The 20927-nt window shown below is 46.1% G+C and overlaps 1 protein-coding gene across 2 annotated transcripts in view; it reads right to left on the bottom strand.

Moving 5' to 3' along the window:
* MXI1 (MAX interactor 1, dimerization protein) overlaps window positions 1-20927 on the bottom strand; it is a 56913-nt gene that overhangs the window by 13368 nt on the left and 22618 nt on the right. For both annotated transcript variants that reach the window (XM_067300226.1, XM_067300227.1), the window contains exon 3: window positions 17517-17546. In XM_067300226.1, the coding sequence (XP_067156327.1) occupies window positions 17517-17546 (30 nt within the window). The remainder of the gene's footprint in view (window positions 1-17516; window positions 17547-20927) is intronic.

Raw genomic sequence — 20927 nt, 5'->3', positions numbered from 1 at the left:
GACAAACAAACTTGCACCAAGGCGTCTGTTGCCATGGCTGCCCTGTCCAATGTGGGTCTTTCTAAGTTGCACCTCCAGCCTGGAGGGAGATGTGTTCACCCCATCCTTCTCCGTCACAGGACTTTCAAGGCCTCTCCCTTTCCCGAGAGCATCCCAGTAACATTCAGTTTTATACCTGAGAGGGCTCTCCTCATTTCACCGTGATTTTGAAGGCATACAAACTCCTCCAAGGCTTTCCAAAATGACAAGAGGGGAAGGGAGGGATAGAGGGAGGGGAAACCAGTTTCCAACCCCTTGGTGAGGTCTGAGGGATCTGGCTGAACAGTCCAGCTTTCGTGCAGAACAGCCGTCTCCTGGGTGGCAGTACGAAAGGGTAACAGACACTTTGGGCCGTATCTCCCAAAGGCCATTCAGCCTGTCCTCACAAGTCACGTCCAGCGGGAGCAGGGTCAGCCTACAAACATCTTGATCCATGCGGACACATGAAAGAGCTTCAGCTTCGAGGATTCAAGGACACACCACCACAGACATAGCTGTGAAGAGGACACTTTGGGAAGACTCAGGGTCCTGCTCTCATCTCAGAGCACTTCTGAGAGCAGGAGTGCTCCCATCTCTCACTGAGTCTCCACCACCTCCCTGTTCACTCCAGTCTGGTACAGCATGGCAAAGGCTGGACTGTCTGCTCAGCTAGGTACCACCAGCCTCCGTCTTTTGGTCTGCCCGTGTTTTTGGTTCTATCCTACTCTCCGAGAGTTGACTGGATTGGAAACTCTTTGGGACAAGAATGTAAGTGCCGAATGTACTGAGGGCTAAACAGGATCCCATCACTGCACTCAGAAATCCTAAATCAGATCCCAAATAATGAGATTAAAGCAACATTACGATTCTGAAGCTGAAGTGATATATCTGAGGCTATTTTTTTTCCACACAATAAACTCCTGAACCACCGGATCCCATTTGTTGCATATCTTGAACCTTTTGTCTTTGAACTAGAAGGCTAGAATACAGAAAATAATAAAACAGAGGTCATTTGTAATCACATAACTCCCAAAACTAGGATGCTTAAAGGAATGGCAAAAAAAAAAAAAAAATCTGAATACTCACAATAACAAAAAAGATACTGAGAAAGAACAATTTTGAAAGGTGCCTCCCCCAGAATGAGCTATTAACTGTTCAGTAAAATGACTGCTCATCCTTTTCTAGTCCCTTTGATCTTCAGAGTCACCAGTGTGACAGTTCTTCAACCCAGTAAAAAAAAAGATCAAATATAACAGCCTGTGCTGTGCAATGAGCAGGTGATGAGAGCAGCATAGGTGGGCATCTGCCCAACAGAGAAACTAAGCCCATCAGTGACTGGCATTTTCTTTTGCCCCTTCATTTTCATCCAGATCTAGAGCAGAGCAATCAGTGCCTGTTCATCCATTTCTCTTTCCCTCTCCCCGCTCCTCTATGGCTTTCTGCCTTTCTTTGAAAGCAATGAAATATGGACAGTTGTTAAGAGATGTCAAATAGCAGCAGATACTCTGGAGCAGAGTCTATTAACTATTTATCAAAGTAACCCCCCCCCCTAAAATTATATACTGGGGGTCTATTATTATTGATCTTGGCCATCATCCACAAAGTATTTTAATCACTGCTGAATCTAATTAACTGAACTTTAATCTACTGTAGCACAATACATGATGTTACTGGCTAAACCACTTTTAGGCTCAGCTGTGCTTACAACAGTATGCCGAACTCTATACCCATCACAGGCTGTAAACGCTCTACATCACGTTCTTTTTCTGACCTGAAAACATGGCCTAGTTCCTGCTGGTATGGTCACATCTAGGTGCATCTTGCACAAGACAGTTTGGCACGAACTTTTCGATCACGCTTGCTCCTGAGAAGGCAGATATCTTCCTGCTGGGGTAGTGGTACCGCGATATGGTTACAATGCTGCATCTGGCTACCAGAGAACATGCAACGCAAGCCTTGAACACCAATGTGCAGCCCAGTCCTGTTAATTATAAAGCCCAGATTAGTCCAGTCTAATAAAAATTCTGCCTTTGTTAAAAGGCAGTTAAAAACAGAGACCTGCTCTTTAAATAGCCAGCAGTGTCCTGTGCCCTCACTCTCACTAATGCCATTATAATCTCTCTCCTAGGGATACACAGGGTGTTTGCAGTCGCAAAGTCTGGCAACGCCACTCCAGCCACAGCGGCGTCCACCTCCGCACCGCCAACATCCCTGCAAGGCGGCTGGGCCGCTCATCAGAAACGTGCTTCACCGAAGGGGAGGCAGTAACCTGCTTTGCTGCGACCTGCGGATTTTCAGCTTTACTGCTAGAATTAGGTCACCAGCAAAGATAGCCGAGATCTTCCAAACTCGCCAGCTATTCTCGATTATTCTCTTCAGAGGTTTCCTGGCTAAGCCCCATCCGTTTGAAAAAAAAACAAGCAGGTATTTCAGCTTCCTGCGAGGTTTCTGCAGGCAGGCTCTGAGTAGCAGAGATACCCTCCTCGCTGAATCCTTACCTGCCTCTACAACTGTCAGGACAGGGAAAGGAATATGGCAGTACCAAGAACACATTGTGATCTGGTACAAGAAGTTACTTTCATCATTAACAGAGAAAGGTAAAAACCAGTCTGTATAAAATTCTTTAAAATACACAGATAGGTGATTGCTACAAAAAGGTATTTTCACTGTTCATTAAGATAGGACTGAAGTTTTCCATCTTATATATTTTTTTGAAATTATATTCCAGTTTCCTAATTTCATGGAAGAAAATTGTAATTCCTGATGAAAAGATATTCTAAGAATGTGTCAGTCTGGAATACTTGTTTACACAAAAGCTTTTATACCAGAAGGAAAGCATGTGCTCTTCATCTAACACCACTTCACACTGTCAGAAATATTTAAGGAGTCATCAAATATCTACTGTACCTTTCAGGTGTAGGGGGCATGCATCTGGAACAGAGGAAGCAGTGCATGTAATTTAACCTTGTAAAGTTATTTTACATTTAACCTCAGACTTCCCAGGAAAAAGGAATTACTATCACTATCAAATGTGTGGTTCAAAAAAACAAACAAAAAACCCCAACCCCACACTGTAACTAGGAAGGAAAACTGAAGAGATCCTAGCACTGTTTTTCCTGTTGGATAGGGATTTCTGCACACAAACAACAGTAATGCTGTATTTCAGAGTCAAGGAGTTAGCTAACAATAAGCGCCAAGCAGTTTTAACTCAAGTTAACTTACACATTTTCTATACATTGCCCCATCTTGGGATCACTCCTTGGTTGTTTCAGAAATCCCCAATGTTTAAAAAGCCAACCAAACAAAAAGAGCCTCACAGAGGATTTTCACTGCAACTCATTCACCTAGGAACAACTTCTCAAAGCAGCTATGGAGGGCTTCATCACCAGGAGAAGAACCAAGTGGCAAATTGAGAAGCACAGATTTCTCAACGTTCCCAGTATGATGCTAGCCCCAAGCCTGTAGAATCTACACGTGTTTTGGGGATGGGCGAAACAGCAGCTAAACAGAGCCAACTTCTCAACCTGCTTGCTCCCCGAGCAGGAAAGGGTCATGTGGCAGGCAAGGTCTTGAAGCGAAGGTCAGGAGACCTGTCTGCAGAGAGCTTGCGTGACCTCAGGTAAATCCCTTGAACTGAAGCACGCACTGCTCATCCATGCAGAATGGATCTAATCCTAATTCCTTCACAGAGTACTGCAAAGCTAAATCCACTGTTGTTTTTCAGGTGCTCATGTAGTTCAGCAATGACACTTGTATGTGAAGTGCCTAGGCAGGAGGAAACTTTGGAAAGTTAATTCATTCGGCTTTCACAGCTAGTTAATAATGCCCAGAATACAAGATGACCATGTTTTTTCAAAATGGATCAATAACCCCTTACGCCTCCCCATATATACGCAGCAAAAAGTTTCTTCATCTGAGGCCTCTCTTGAAGCTGTCCCTGAAATGGAATTTTAGCAGAGTTCACAGGAGCTTTGCCTGAACAAGGACCATAAGATGAAGGCAGTAATGCTGACTTTGCACTCATGTCACCATAAAACTTTTTATTTCTTTATAACATTTAGTTTCTGTTGTGCTACTGTTAATCTCACGTGTCCAAAAGACTCAGGCCCTATTAAAAAAAAGTAGCTCAGACACCACATGATTAAAAAAGCACGTACAAACACCTACATAAGATGCTTCCCTTCCTTTTTGATTTTAGGTTACACCAAGTCACACACGCTGGTTGTATGCGGGGGATAGAAAACACTTGATTCCAGGTGCTGGGATTTGCAAGTCACAGAATATCACCAGAATTGCAGTAGAGATTACAAGAGCTGCCAAGACTAATCCTATTTTCACTTTAGATAACAGAACAGTTTTAACAAATGCTTCTTTACAAAGGAAAAAGGCTTTAAGTGGGTTAGAAGTGTGGGTTAGATGAGTGGACAGTGAGGTGGATTGAGAAGTGGCTGAATGGCAGAGCTCAGAGGGTTGTGATCAGCAGCGCAGAGTCTAGTTGGAGGCCTGTAGCTAGCGGTGTCCCCCAGGGGTCAGTACTGGGTCCAGTCTTGTTCAACGTCTTCATCAGTGACCTGGATGAAGGCACAGAGTGCACCCTCAGCAAGTTTGCTGATGATACAAAACTGGGAGGAGTGGCCGATATGCCAGAGGGCTGTGCTGCCATTCAGAGAGACCTGGACAGGCTGGAGAGGTGGGCAGAGAGGAACCTCATGAAGTTCAACAAAGGCAAGTGCAGGGTCCTGCACCTGGGGAGGAATAACCCCATGCACCAGTACAGGTTGGGGGTTGACCTGCTGGAAAGCAGCTCTGCTGAGAAGGACCTGGGAGTGCTGGTGGACACCAAGTTAAGCATGAGGCAGCAATGTGCCCTTGTGGCCAAGAAGGCCAATGGTATCCTGGGGTGCATCAGGAAGGGTGTTGCCAGCAGGTCGAGGGAGGTGATTCCCCCCCTCTACTCAGCCCTGCTGAGGCCCCATCTGGAGTGCTGCGTCCAGTTCTGGGCTCCCCAGCACAAGAGGGATGTGGCACTACTGGAGCAAGTCCAGCGAAGGGCTACAAAGATGATTAGGGGACTGGAGCATCTCTCTTATGAGGAAAGGCTGAGAGAGCTGGGCCTGTTTAGCTTGGAGAAGAGAAGGCTGAGAGGAGATCTTATCAACGTGTACAAGCATCTTAAGGGAGGGTGTCAAGAGGATGGAGCCAGACTCTTTTCAGTGGTGCCCAGCGACAGGACATGAGGCAACGGGCACAAACTGAAACACAGACAGTTCCATCTGAACATGAGGAAAAACTTTTTCACTGTGAGGGTGACAGAGCACTGGAACAGGTTGCCCCGAGAGGTGGTGGAGTCTCCTTCTCTGGAGATATTCAAAACGCGCCTGGATGCAATCCTGTGCAATGTGCTCTAGGTGACCCTGCTTGAGCAGGGGGGTTGGACTAGATGATCTCCAGAGGTCCCTTCCAACCTCAGCCATTCTGTGATTAAGAAATGCATTCGGTTTGCTTTCCCTGCCTGGTTCGGGAGAACTGCAAGGCAGCACTGTCTGCACAGGCCTGAGAGACAACTTGAAGGGCTTATGGGAATCCACTGCTTCTGCACAACAGCTTTCCACTTGGGCTACTGCTCACCATTTACAAGTGTGCTTAACCCACGGCACGTGCCCCTTTCCCCCCATGCTCTTTTCGCATTGCATATATGTTTTCCTCAGAGATTGCTAAGAAAAAAAAAAAAAGAAAAAAGAAAGAAATTCAAGGAAACTCCAAGTTACACTCATGACTCCAGAGGGCCTTTGCGTGTTTTGCAGAAGTATGCCACAACAGACAAAAATTTCCCTTCTCCTTCCCCTCCGCAATCCCTGCACCAAAATGCATCCCCGTATGTGCTTTTTCCAGTGAACACCAAGCCTGTAAGCTGCTTTTCCAAGCCAAGAAAAGTTTAAAAGAGGTCACACCACAGAGAACAGTCTCTACGCATTTCCTAAGAGGGTCATATTACGTAGAATATCCACCAGAGACAAAGTGTTCTCATCCGGTTTCCCACTTTTTTTGGCATCAAAAGCTGCTATCCTGGGTAGGTGAAGTGGTGAGCACATGTACTGGGAAAGGGGAAGAGGAATACTTTTTTCTACCCTGTTATCTCAAACAGAATTCCCAGGAATACTTCCAGGGTCTAACGGATTTATTCCTGTTCCAAAAGCTGGTTACTGTATTCAGCGTTCAGGACTCCCCTTCAAACACACAGAAGCACTCACGTTTGGTTGGCTTTGCTGTGCTCCTAGAGCAATGCTGAAATCATTTTCTTCCGAGTTAGACATTAGGAAAAACTTTCTAGTGGTAATGACAGTTAATCAGTGCAATGGGCTGTGCTGCCTCCCTAGGCAATCTGGCTGTCAGAGGTTTTTAAGACCACGCTGGATAAGCATCTGGTCAGGAACGGCCCTGGGGCAAGGGGACGGACCAAATGAACTCTGCAGGCCCCTCTCAGCCCCATCTTCGACTACTCCATGAAACACCGCATAAATCTGAAGACTGCAGCTTCTTGCTCTCTTTTAGCTACAGGGCCCAAGAGGGCTGCAGAGGCAGCGTGCTGAGTCTCTGCAAAGTTAAGGGGAATTTTGCCGCTCTCATCTATGACCCTGCTGACAAAGCACAAGATTTACTCTGCGATGGAAGCTGTAGCTGCTGTGCGCAGCCCGAAAACGGCAGTAATGCCACATGCGTGAGAGCAGAGAGGCAAAGGAAAGGGACAATCAGGAGGCCTCTGCAGCACACAGTTTCCACTAAAGAACCAGACAATTCCCTGCCCTACAGGTTGGCGAGGAAAGGACAGGAGCAAAGAGAACAACAAGAGGGTCTGCAAACGCTGAGACAGCACCATGACTTATAATTTCCCAGGTGGGAAATTGGGAAGGAATTGAAATTCTTCCTTGGCTAAGGAAGAATTAGCTAAAGAGGGACATGTGCACTAGAGCAGGTAGCATGAGACCAGAGGGAAGAGACAGGGAGGGAGGAATCGCAGCAAATGGCCGATCAGCAGAAGGGAAGGAGCATCCCAAGCCTCACGGGAAACCGGAGGAAGCAGTCAGACCTCAGGGATACAAGCCTCTCGCAGTCTCAGTTGCTGTTGCTCTCACTCTTCCTTGCCCAGAACAACTCTTATCTCAGAGGGGAGCGGTCCCCCAAAATTGGCTGAAACCAGCTACACCCCAGGCATCCCAGCTAGCCTCCTGCATACAGGTTAGCAGCTGCAAACATGGAAAAGAGCAGCCAGCTCTGAGGAGTGCTGGGATCCAGTCTATAAGAAAAATTAGATACACTAGGAAACAAACAGAGCACAGAGGGAAAAACCAAGCTGTACACACAGCTGGGGCTCTGCCTTTTCCCTGTTAAAAAGAGATGGGCATGCAGATTTTAACTGTGAGCTCTTTGTATGTGCTTGCATGTAACTGTGTGCATCTGTGCAAGTGCGAGCACTCACCCTACATCCAGCCTCTTGACATTACTGAAGTGTAGCTAATGAGTGATATTTTCTGAGCTTTATGGAAGACTGCCAAAAAAATAAGAAGAAATATGACAGGGCAATGCAGAACTCAACCTGCCCCAGGGAACAAGGCCAAGTATGTGGAATGAAGGACATGGAGATACAAAGCAACCTCTTTTTGACCTCTAATTTCTATGATAAACCTGCTACTGTACTCCCTCTTCTCAGACTAACTCATTTGAAGAATTTCACTGAGTTTCCAGATGGAACAGAGTCCTCCCCATCTAAGGACTGGCCGTTGGCCATGTTCAATTACAGTGAATTACACCAAGTGTTCAACAGGTTGGGTCTTTAAGTAGCACTGGAAAGTCCCTCCTGGGAGAAGACGGTGCAGAATATATCATTCAGGACTTCCCCAAGCTCTGGGAGAGCCTGAGCATTTCCTCCCGCATAATCTAGCTCTGACGGGAAGGAAGAGAGAACGCACTGCAGCAGCACATGGGAATCCTGGCAGCTGTCTGTTGTCAGGTCCTGACAGACACTCTTGGCTGACCAGAGTCCTCTTCTAGGCTGGAGGTAGCCATAGTGTGCCCTGCAGGGGTGATCTACTGCTGAACCCTCCTGTTCTCTCCCTTTGCTCTTCTCTGCTGCGCAGAAGGTCAACCTATAGGCAAATAAGCGGCATTAACTCCCTTTTCCTTCCCACATGGCCCCTTTGATTGGCATGTGCTTCTGCCAGCCTTCACCCCCAAAGGAGGGTGTTCGCCCTTTCCCTACAAACAAGTATGCCCACTCATTCCCATTGAGAGTGTTTTCTATCAAATGTTTTCCCTTGCATTATATCATTTGGACAGTAAGCAATTTGGGGCAGCAACCCTGGGCACTGCTCTCTGAATGACCAGGCACAACTACAACACTGAAAAGACAACCAGGGGAAGCAACAACCAGGGGAAGCATCAAGTGCCCAAATGATTTAGGAACAAGTGTTCATTTGGGAGTCATTAAGATCTGTTTGGACACTTCTAGATATTCATTCCACCCTAGCTCAGCAATTGGCCAACTCAGAGATAGCAGGCGCCACTTGACTTTATAAGTGTGACTAAGTTTTGTGCAACCGTTTACTACCTCCCGCGATAAAAGCCACACCCTTATCACAGGAAGCATTATCGCCTTGGACCACGCGTGCACCCACTGATACCACTCACAGAGTCTATTTCTAGGAAAGCAATGCTGCATTTCAAGCTCATGTCCTGTTTCCAGTGGAGGTTTCGGTACATAAGCTTTTCTTACTGATTTCTCTTATGTCTCCGGCTTTCCCTCAGCCCCTCCTGGGCAGACTCCCTTGCACAGGCAGTTACAAGATCACTATGCAATGGCTGCAGCCCCTTTTCTCCCTCACCCTCTGTGAACCTGGGAGCCGAACATGCTCATTTGAAGAATCTCCCATTCACAACAGTGCAAAGTTAAGAGCAAAGGGCATCCATCCTTTTCAGAAGCTTTTCCTTTTTCCCTAAATAAGTCATGCTGTTGTATGAAAGCTCTCTCAAAGAGAAATAATTAACAGGGAAAAGGGATAGAAAAATCTTACCACACAGCTAAGGGGAAGTGATGTGCAGGCAGTAGCATACACATAAAGAATACCCTCAAAAGACAGCTATTAATTTTTTTAAACGGACTATCAGGCAGGAGACCTGACTCATCCCACTGCACTGGGATCCAGGGATTCTTAAGCTCTCCTTCAGACTCAGACAAATCCAAAACCTTTATGAGAGATTCACTCTAACATCTGGCAGACAGAAGCATCACCTTTAAAAAGGGGATACTCCAATTTGGTGAAGGCGCAGTGAGGATTTACCAAATATTAAAGACAAAGAGTGCTAGGTAGAGATGACCTGTATTTCTACACAAATTCAAATTGCCAAGACACACAGAAAGTGAGTCAGGTAGTTGATACCATTGGGTTTTCCTGTCACTGTGTACTACCATGCTCCTGGCTTAGCCCTGCCTGTGTTATCAGATGTTTTCATGGGAGGAGAACTCCTGACCCTTGGTTGCACATTGCCCATTTAATTGTTTTATGGTTGTCACATGCCCTGCCTGGGAGGAAACCTGCCTCGTCTGTTTGCCCACAGCTATGCAAACTGCTCTCATGCCAAAGAGTCCCAGGCAGCAGGAAGGACAGACAGATTGCTGGGGTGAGCAGCAGCATTTGCAGCCAGAGGACTACAACAACAGTAGCAGCAGGATGCAGCCCTCTGCTTTTGTGTCCTGGACGAAGCTAAGGAAACCTGTTACACACTTGCACTGAGTACTGCAGCTCATAAAGTATAAGGCAACTCGGCAGGCTCCTGAGGTTATGGGCTAGACCACACTGACCCCACACAAGATGCCCCAGCAGCAAAGGTACCTTTGCTTTGTGACCCTCTTCTCTTTCAGATGGGAGAAGGCACGAAGGCAGCAGGACAGCATCACTCATCACCTCCTAGCCCTGGGTAACAAAAACAGGCAGGACAGCGACGGGGATAAAACCTGCGAGGGAGAAATTCTGAAGGAAGCAGAGGTGGCAGTGGAGAGACTTGTGTAAAGGGGAGGAAAAGCAAGTTGGAGGTGTGACACAAGGGAGCAAAGGAGTGGGTCAGTGCCAATGTTCCCACATGCTCATGGGTCGGGCCCTGGATCCATGCGTTTGTGCTCCCCACCTGTTGAAGGAGGGTCTGACAGCTCTTCTCTTCCTCCTCAGAGTATCATAAAGGTTCTCAAAGTTATGATACTTCAGTAAGAACGGGCCACATGCACAAAGGAGAATGAGAACACTTCTTGCCTGTATTTCCTATTCCACATTGAGTTTTCCTTTGGTTATCACAAGGCTGCACGGGCCATGTTGCTATAGTAGCCTCAGCAAGTGCATCAGATATAGATATAGATCAGCACACACAAACAGCTGCAGGCAACTCTAGCTTCTGCCCCAAGAGTACAAAGTCCTGAAACTTGCAGTTAACAGGTAATCTGTCTCAGAAATTATATTCCGATTGCCTCATCTTCTCTGAGGCTGAAACTCCCCAAGCTGCTCCTAGCTAGTAATGCTTTCAGGCCCACGAGTAATGTTAGTCACTTGAACAAGACAAGCTGTTGCATCAGAATTTCTGGCTCTCGGCATTTCACCAAGCAGCACCCCAGGAGAAAAAAGCCTGCAGTCTCCAGTGAGGCATTTGGGAGAGATGTGGGAAGCACAGTGAAAACCGAGCCAAGAAAGCAGAATGCTTGACTTCCTACCTGGGGCCAGAGTCTTCCCTTTTCCAACCCCACCGATTACAGGGTGGGTTTGCCCAGTCTTTATTTTTTCAGGACACCCATAAACATATAGTAAAGGAAAGGGGTCAGCCTAAAAGAAAACTGTGGCAACACATCCAAACAGAAATTTGAAGATGCAAGTTTGGGAAGAAACCCAAGAACCAAAGTTGGCAATGGTCATTCCAAATTAGATACCACCCAAGTACAGGTGACTGTTTTCATAACTCATCCACAGTAGTTACCACACCATCTCCTAGCTCCCTTACAGCAGTAAACAACCAGTAAGGCACCACTTGATACCAGTTCTATTCACTACTCTGGAAATTTTAAGTACAAGACTCCAAATACAAGAACTCAGCCAGCAAGTTGGGAGACCTAGCTCTAGAGCAGGTTTCTTTCCAACATGCGGGTAATCTCCAAAGTCTCCCTTCTGGAAAGCAAAAGGAAGAAGAACAGATTCTCAGCATCAGATCCTCATGGCAAGCCCAAGCAGACTGTGTTGACACTGTTTTCTATACTATGGGAGGAAAATATATCAGCAAGTGTCCCTAAAATGTTGTGCAACACTGCTCAAACAAAAACATTTTGCTTTGAGACAAATTATCCAAAATAATAGTATTGTTCCTTTTCTTTTTCCTTCTCCCATTGCTATTGGGATCATAAGGGAGGTGGAGAGATCTGGGAGAAGAAAGGAAGGAAGGAATTTATTCTCCTCCAAATCACTTTGAATTAAAAAACAAAACAAAACAACCTCCCCCCCAACCCCCCCCCCACTGAAACTAGAAATTCCAATATGAGCAATGCTGAAGAACTTCCAAAAAAATGAAGATCATTTTGTTTCCTTCAGAATTTGGCATGGAAACTAACTGTCCCTTTTGAGCTGCTTTACTCAGAGTTCAAAATGTTCTGTTGTCCAGCCAATATCAAACAAAGCCTTCACAGGCTTTAGACTGTGCAAAAGTGGCATTTTGATTCACTTACAAGGGGGCATATCTCATGAACAAGTGTAGTGGTCAGCCAAAGAGACCTTATCTGTGTTTTACAACATCGGACTGGCGAGCTCTTGGAGCAACATAAAGAAATAACAGCAATATAGCAGAAGGCAAACTGACCCTAAGCAGTGATGAAAGAAACTGAACATGCACAGAAAGAATATCTCTCCGATACCTCTACTCCACAAACTACCCTAAATCAGACCCAAGATAGAGCCCCACAGGCTTCACTCTCCATGTTAAGCAAAAAGGGGCAGAGCGGCATAGTAGTTAGCTGGATCTCACTCCCAAACTACCATGTTTCAGGCACATGTTTCAACTTTGTTAAAAATTGTTGGTTCCAGCTGTAAATGGTTGCGTTTGTCATCCAGGCTCCAGAATCCAAGAGAGCTAGCTACCTCCAGCTCCTGCTCCATGTCGGCCACTGAGACAAGAGGATTTAGCCACAGCTCCCACAAGGGCCACGTTGGATCAGGGCACACTCTGACCTTTGGATGTGTCAAAGGAAGATGCATGCTCAGCTGCGTTGGCCATGGCTGGGCTGCCGCAGGGAACACCACAGGTTCCAAGTTTTATTAATGAGGAAAACAATGTGTACTGTCAACATTTGCAACATGAAGTTAACACGAAAACAAGGCTGACTCCAGAGGACAAATGAAATTTACTGGATTAGTTTCTTGTTCCAGCTCTCCTGACAAATAGCACTGAACTTACCACCAGAGCAATCAGTCGGTTCAAGGCAAATACTGATCAGGTTGCCTTGGCAAGTATATATCCCACAACAAAATCAGAATCATCCGTGTTTATTCAGAGCAGCGGGGATTCACTACGCTTTCCCTTCCCTCTGTCTTCCCAGCCTAGACAGCAGGTCTGCGCCCCCCAATACCAGAGCTATTTAAACGCAGTGTTCTGTAGTTAAATGCCTTCCCCTCCTTCTCTTGCATTTTGCTAATACAGACACCCGCAAGCTCCAGAACTACATTACGTAATTGCTGCAGAGCCTGAGAAAGCCACGTGTTTCAGTGGAGACTGAGCCAGGTCAGGATTTTCTCCTAGGTGTTCAGCAGGGCTTCTCCTTCTCTCCTCCGCTACCTCAAACACGCAGCCTGGCGTAAGAGCCAGCTCCGCGGGAGAGAGCGCTTTGGAGAAACGCTCTGCCTTTAACTGAGCCTCTCCTGTTACAGGAGGAAGGACGGGGAACCACAGAAGATATGGGAGATCCTGATAAGGGTCAGAACGGCTGAGAACCGCAGTACTTGGTCACTGCTACATGTTCATCTTCTTCACTGTTTCTGATCATCTCAGAAGACACTGAAGAGAAAGGATCTTACACCACTTTACTCTGTGCTTTTGCCTTAAACACAATTCTTTCGGCCACTCGGCTTAGAATTAGCTTTGTCCTCCTTAGAATTTGTTTTGCCCCCTCCTCCCCTTTAAACTGGGTATCTTCTGGAGAGCTAAAAACTAGTGAGATTTTCAGATAATTCTGATTTCCGTACTTTTCCCAAGGCTTCCTCCCCTTCCTCAGGTCTGTCTGCTGTTGGAGCTACGTTATTGTTACCAGAAGGAAAGCCTGCCCTAATAACTCATTCGTTACCCAATTACTCAGCTTCATTTTCCTTCTTTTTGCTGTATTACAATCCCAGGAGTAATCCACTCATGCAGAGTCTTGTAAGATAAATCAAAACTAAATTAAAAAAAAAAATTAGCAAAAACTTAAAAAAACCCAAAACCCACTGCTGGGGAGACTTCTTTACACACTAAAAAACCCAAACAAACAAAACAAAAAACCATCCCAAGCAATAAGCGATTTTCCTACCAGGTTATCCCTGACCACGGTTATTTTTTATACCACTTTAGTACTTAAACAACATTTCTCATCTAAGGGCTTTCCAGTGTACACATACCTAGCTTGCACCCACTGTAGCCCTGCAGTTTAACAGTCATCACCAAAACCAAACAGATCAGTCTAGGATATAAAGAAACAGAAATTTTTATGAAAACCTGATCAATAGCTTTAGAAATAGCCTTCTTGCTCCGTCAGGGGATATAACCTTTCTGACAGGCAGTGACGCCACGTTGGTTTACCAGAATTGCCACTTCACAAGCGAGCAGGGAAGTCGTCTCCGGGCTGCGTACATGCTTTACTACCGCACTGACCACATCCTTCCAAAGGCAGCCAGCATCGAAGAGGTTCACAAGTGACAGTTAACTCTGCTATCTGTTAACTTCAAACATTCTACTGTATAAGATCACACGTCCATACGCATATACGTGCACAATTTCACCTAAGCCTGAACTTTTCAGTATTTCTGAGAAAATGTTTTTCTACCAGAGTTCATATTTCAGTCACTTGCTCTATAGCGTTTTCTTTTACACAGATGATGGGTTCTTGCTTAAGAGCTACAGTTTTTTTGGTAGGCATATCAAAGGACTAAAAAGTATTGCATTAGTTATGTCTTACAGCTTATGAGAAGCAGAAAACTGGTTTCATGTTTAAATGAAAGCTATGACTCATCCTGGGCAGAGACAAACTGAAACACATACCCATTAAATAGCAAACAAACAATTTTCCAACATGAGGATTAATGACAGATAATAACTATAAATTAACTTTAATCTTTTATAAATCAAACAAAGTCCCTTCTATAAATGTCATGGCAATCTCTTCGGATAAGAAACCGAATCAAAGCAGAAAGAGAAGTCACTTAAATATTACAGTTGTTACTGTGTACCAAATCAAGCATTTCTTTACCGGAATCATTGTAGTGTATATGGAATATTTCAAGACTAAGAAAAGGACTGGAGCTTAAAATACTGCTTTAATTTATTTTTATATATTTTTAGCTGCTTTTGGACATCAAAGGGGTACAAGATTCCTAATCCTGATGCATACAAACATAATCGAGTCCAAGTTAAATTGCATATTCAAAATGAAGGAGAACATTTTCTGCTGTTCCCTTGCTATTGCTTGAAGCAGCTCTGTGTAATTGTTGAATGGGTTAAAATTTAACTGAACATAAGAAGGCTGCTCCTTGCAGACAGAAGGAGAAAAAAAATCAGAGTCAGAGACCTAATAGTGGACAATTTTGAAAATTATAGTGTGTGTCAATAATGGAGAGAACAGTGAGATTCAAAAGGAATAATCTCAAAGAATAGGGAAAATGAGCACCTGCCAGCAACAAAGCCATTAGTATCAGGGCTTTTATCTTTGCCACAGTTAAGTCTGGAGACACGGACAAACTTAACGACACGGCAAATAAAACACAGTGAAAATCTGACTGGGAAGCAATCCCATTCACTCAGAAAACACTACTGCGGCGTTTGAAAATAAATGCTTCCAGTATGAAGCTCGCTGTCCGATTGCTGGTGACGAACACCGCAAACCCAGCAGAGCCACTGCGGGGCCCATCCGGGTTTGCAGGTGCTGCGGCCCGACCAGCCACGCACATCGGCACCGAGGGACAGGCAATGCCCAAATGAGAAGCAGAGGCTCCCGACCAAAGATCCCAGGTACAGGAGTTTGTCTGCCCAGGCTGCCCAGGCTGATCAAATGTGAGTCCTTCCCAGAAAGATGAAAGCCAAGGGCTTGTAAAACCATGTCTGAGGCACGGACCTGGAATACAGTGACTTGGGAATGGGAAGCCTTCCGGGAAAGCCCTTGCTGAGAAGGCTGATGGTTAGGCGTCTTCAATCGGGAGCAGATGGGGACTGGGGAGTGCAACTGAGGTGGAAGAAGAGGAAAAGAGAGATGATATTACACCAAAGGGGAACGAGAAGACAAATTCTGTAACTGAGCCCTGGAGCTAAACAGCTCGTCAACATTCAGAAAAAAGGTGGCATTAGCTGAAGGTAACAACACTGCTCTCACTAGTAACATACAGCAAAGCACTGGACGGTTGTTAATTCTTAAGATACCCTCACCCCAGGCAGCATTACTACCCTCAGTTAAAGACAGGGAACCAAGGCAAAAACTACCTCAGCTCACACACACGACAGGTATCAGGCAGATCCTAAACCCATCATTACTCGCCAATCCTATTGCCCTTAGCTGGACTGTAACTGCGTATCGCTAGCCGCTCAGATCTCAGCCACAGCCAGCTGAAACCTTCACGGCCTGCCCCCAAGCCTGAGGGTGGAAAAAGGTGGTGAGGGGCACATAAACTCGGCCAGTGTGGAAGGACCGTGGTGGAACAGGGAAGGACAGGGACAGCTCTGCTCTGAAGCTGCACTGAAGGCAAGCAGCATTTGCAGTAACAATTAGATATGCAAATAAGCACATTGAAAATTAGCGACGGTTTACTGTTGTCATGGAGAAAAAAGCACCCTCAGTTCTGGGTCAGACCCAAGCATTGCATTTTCTTTCTGTCATTGGTAAATAAAGCTGCAGAGAGCACTGGAAAACCAAGGGCCAGCACTTCTCAGCACAGCTCAGCCTGGGACTGGGAAAGGTCAAGGCTCAGTGGGGCAGGAGAGAAACATAACCCAAATGAAAAGCCTCCCTGCATCGCTCCAGAAAGTCAGGACCATGGCAGCTCTGCAGACCCTTACAGCTACCAGGAGATACAGGCACAGTCATGAAGACACCACCGACGCAATGCAAAGGCAAAGCTGCTTCCCAACATAAAGGGGGCAGGTGTGGGGGAAACAGAGGACAACATGCCCCATGAAGTACCCAGCTTGGATTCCCTTGAAGCTATATGGGAAGACCTTATCTGAAATGAGATCCACACTTGTCTGAAGCCTCTGTGAATCCTTGGCCACCATTACAGTGCCCCCACCCCCTGTTAGATGATGGCTGCTAAGAGGGAAGAGGAGGCAATCAACCTATTCAGACTCAGTTTGCCCACCCTGGCAGTTCCTTCATAGGAGCAGTTGGCCAGAACACTGTTTTTGTTCCAGCAGCCACAAAACAAAAAAACCACCAAGAAAAAAACCAGACACAAAACCCAAAACAAAAATCCCACAGAAAAACCAAGATAAGTTTATAATGGAAACCCTGACACAACCTTAACGATAGCATCCTGAATGGAAGGCTATAATCTGATCTGTGTGTGAACTAGCTCCCCTTGTCTCAATGGTATTTATCTTACTTTAACTCCTGTTACAAAAGGGTTGAGTCATATAGCAGAGCTAGCCAAGTAACAAAACTGCAAGGCTTGCTAAAACTCCATCCAGACTCAAGGATAAACAGGCTCAACCCTAGAACAGGTTAGAAGAGAAACCCTTCACGGGAGTGCTGTTAGCCAGACCTCAGCGCCCTCAGACAGTGGTATTTTCCTCTGCGCCGCAGAGATTATTACAGCCCTGCAGACGGGTGGGTGGGAGAGGGTGGAAAGCCCAGGGCTCTGCCCTTCGGTTCATGGTAACACCGACTGAGGGCCCAAGAAACCTGATCCCGTAGCAACCTCGTGTATGGAAAGTGCCCCAATCAGATTTCACTATGTCAGGAGAAGAACAGCATTTACTCTGCATACAGATTAGTCACAAAACTGGGTCACTTCTTGCCTTTTCAGAGAGGAAGAGAGAGAGAGAGAGAGAGAGAGAGAGAGGAAAAAAAAATAAGGCTTCTTTTTCAGATCTTTTTGTGTCTTCCCCCAACTTTTAAAACTACTTGATGAGTGTGGTCAGTGATGGCTGTCTAAGCTGATCAAACGACACCTGCGTGTGTAATGCTGAAGCACATCACACTCACTAGCTTGCGTTTCTTAGAATTCAGCTCATTAGCTACTCACCGGTTCTTTTCCAGTTCGTTGTGCGTAGACCTGGAAGATAAACAAAAATTTGGATTAGCCACCTTTGACCTCCCAGCACAGAATTTCAGTCACTGCAAACTGTAAACATCCCCACATTTCAGCACAAAGCTAACCAACTACATATATTAAAAACATATAGCTATAACCTCCCTCTCTCCCAGGCGACAAGAGATTCCTCCCATCCTAAGTCTGTATTTCCCAGCTATGTGCAAAGCCAGTACTCTTCCCGGTGTTACCGTAAATGTTCCCTAGAGAATTAAAGGCACATGAAATCCCAGAGAGAAGCAATGATTCGAACAGGGGACCAGAGTCAACCATTTTCAGACTGTATTTCTGGCTCTGCCCCCAATTCAGCACAGGGCTGCAGTTACACTTCTTCGTGCTTCATTTTTTCCATCCACCCTGTAAAAATATCGATATCATCTCCCAACACAGGAACTTGTGGAGCCTGAATTAATGTACACAAAATACTTGGGGATCTCCCGAATGAAACGGCTCCGTGAGGACAAGCCCTGGAATCATTTGGTGGCCACACACCAGATTTATCAAACTTAGTAGAACTTCAGATATGCCCAGTGTTTAGGCACGAAATGGGATGTCCACAAACTGCCATGCCTGCAAACATCAGCAGGGCTGAGTAGCGCTTCTAGGATGCCCAGAAACCCCTCAGGGACCGAAACTGCCACAACACGAGCGTGCCGCAGAGCGAGTGACCCACAACGTGGCACAACGTGACCAGCTGACAAAGGAGGGGGCTTTGTCTGTACACCCACCCGCCACGCCGAATACTCTGCCAGCGCTGCCTAATTCAGGGCTCGCAGCTTGAAAATGAGACCAACCAGAAACAAAAGGGAAAAAAGACAAGTCTGTTTTCCCAGTCTCTGTGATGACAGCAAAAAGAAATGTAAATCCTTTCAGGATTGCTAATCTAACGACGTTATTAGTAACCCAGGTAGAGTTGTCAAGGATTATTTAAAAAGGATAGCCATTTATCCAACACGTCTCTCTAACAGAAGGTCACCTTAAAATAAAAGGAGTCCAAGAGCTTAATAAAAAGGATCTATTTTCTGTAATTTGGCATCACATTTCTTCCGGAGCTCTGAGAAGATTATCCTCTATCCCCCATCTGGAGAATCCCGCAGAGAATTCTACAATTAGGGAACTGAATGAAGGATGTGCTCCGAGGGAAACCCTGTAATAATTAAACGCTTCTCCAAAAAAGGGAGGAGGAACGCTTAACAGGTGTTGGAACCTCGGCGAAGATGACGGATAAACTGCGGACGTCTGCGAAAAACGACGCAAACGAGTCTTAGCCAGCCACGGCTGAGAGCTGCGGGCAACTGGTGGGAAAAAAAGCCCAACTTTACTGTATGACTGTGCAATGTCCACTGTGCAGGGGGACACGGGGTTCCTTGAGGGCAAAGGACACTACGGCCAAACTCCTCAAGTGGAGGAAACTCCCAGAGCAAATCCTTTCATTCCCCCTCCCCAGGAACACTGAGCCCCTTGAGGCTGCTTCCCAGGAATCAGACACAAACACAACCAGAGAAGGCTCCCCAAACCAAAACCATATCCTCCATGGAGTCTAAACCAGCAAAATCCATTTGTCCGGGCAACTTGAATGCAACTGGGTATAAATTAGCTCTCCGGAGGCTGAGCCAAGGCCCCTTTAAAAACGCTGCCTGTATGTTCTTTGGAACAGGCTTATTGATCTTATTTACCTTACGCTCCTGCAGGAGACTTTGCACTCTTCTCGGCTATTCCGTTCGCAGCTATAAAGCCAGAGACACGCAATGGCTCGAATTCCTATATTATATCGAGCCAATTATCAAGGCCAGCACCGAAAGAACAAAGTTTGGCCCACTGCTGTGAGCAAAATTAAAACAGCAGGTTCTCCCTGCTCCTCTCACACAGGAGACTCTTTATTACCTATCTTCTTTCTGATGAACACCACAATTGAGAGGGGTCACAGGCTTTTCACCAAGTCAGGAAATTTATGCTGTGACTTTTAACCATATCAGTGGCAAATTAAAAACAAAAAACAACCCCCCTCAAACACTTTCTCACTGCGGCTGCACGCAAACAAAAGAATCTCAGCAATGCTAAATGAATCCTATGGGAATGCTACCGCTATTGTCTCTGCTTTGCTTAGTCTTACTGAGGACGTTTGGAAAAGTTTTAAATTTTCCTTTCATCTAAATGTAAGAAAAACAAACAAACAAACAAAAAAAACCCACAGTCCCCCCTCTCCCCCCCAGTTCTCTAACTTGCATTTTCTGTGCCAGTTTCCCTTAGCCTGGACAACGGACAGAGAAAAAAACCCTCCATCTTCTGCTCATAATTCATTTCACTTTCTGTAGTTCCTGATCAAGAGATTTTCTCCCCTTGTCCTTGGGTTGCACATGTTACTAAGATTTATTTGGAGTTAAACAAGGACAGTGCTGTCAGTGCAGTAGAAAAAAAAAAAGATACAGGAACCTCTACTGATGCTGCATTCAGAAAAAAGCTTTTGAATAGCCACAGAATCAAATGCAACTGGACCTCTTTAGCTAAGGTGGTCTCACCACCAGCTGGGCACCTAGACAGTGTCGCCACACTGAACTCCAAGCTCCATCCTTGCAGGACATCACCAGCTTTTTGATGAGTTTAGAGATGACCACCACGGCCGTAAAGCGTCACAACACTTGAGGAACTTTTCAGGGTTACTTGTAACATTTTGCATTTACAAGAGCAGGGAACCGGTGCCTTCACTGAAACGTTGCTTTGCTGCCCTTGGTGGTCACTCGCAGCCTGGGTCATGCAGTAACGTAAGGACACCGCTGCGGAGCCCAGACCCGAGGAGCTCATGTCCCCGCCGCCAGCCAGACGGCGCGAGCCGGACCTTGCCTCCGGCACAGAGCTGCAGCCGCCGCCACGCAGGGACAGGCGCGTTCGGAGCCAAACGAGAGCCCAAGCCCAGGTACCGGCGCTGCCTCCAGCCCGCCCCGCTCGAAGCCTCAGCCGCAGCTGAAAGGCAGCTCAGCACAAACTGCAGGGTTTGCTCTTAAAAGCCAGATTTCTACAGCAGTCAGTTCTCTAACAAGAAAACATCCAAACTGGTAACAGTGCCTAAAAATGTAAGGAACGCTACCTAAGGAGGAGCCTCCTGACGGCTGCATTTGAAAACAGCTCAGCAGGAGATCAGGAGCGAGCTTTGCAAGCTTAACGTATAGGAGCCAAGAAAACAGCAACAAAAACAGCAAGCAGGCCCCATCACGGTTTTAAAAAACATGAAGCTGAAAGAGGAGAAACTGAAGTTGGTCGTTCCTTTTCCTGGATATCCGAAACGGCACACGAAATAACGAGAAACACGCAGAGCAGCGACTGTCAGTCACTCCAACTTAAGGTCAG

This window comes from Apteryx mantelli, chromosome 7 (assembly GCF_036417845.1).
Source record: "Apteryx mantelli isolate bAptMan1 chromosome 7, bAptMan1.hap1, whole genome shotgun sequence".
In the NCBI taxonomy this organism is placed as follows: Eukaryota; Metazoa; Chordata; class Aves; order Apterygiformes; family Apterygidae; genus Apteryx; species Apteryx mantelli.
Note: the sequence above shows the minus strand (reverse complement) of the source record. Positions and strands in the feature narration are given on the sequence as shown.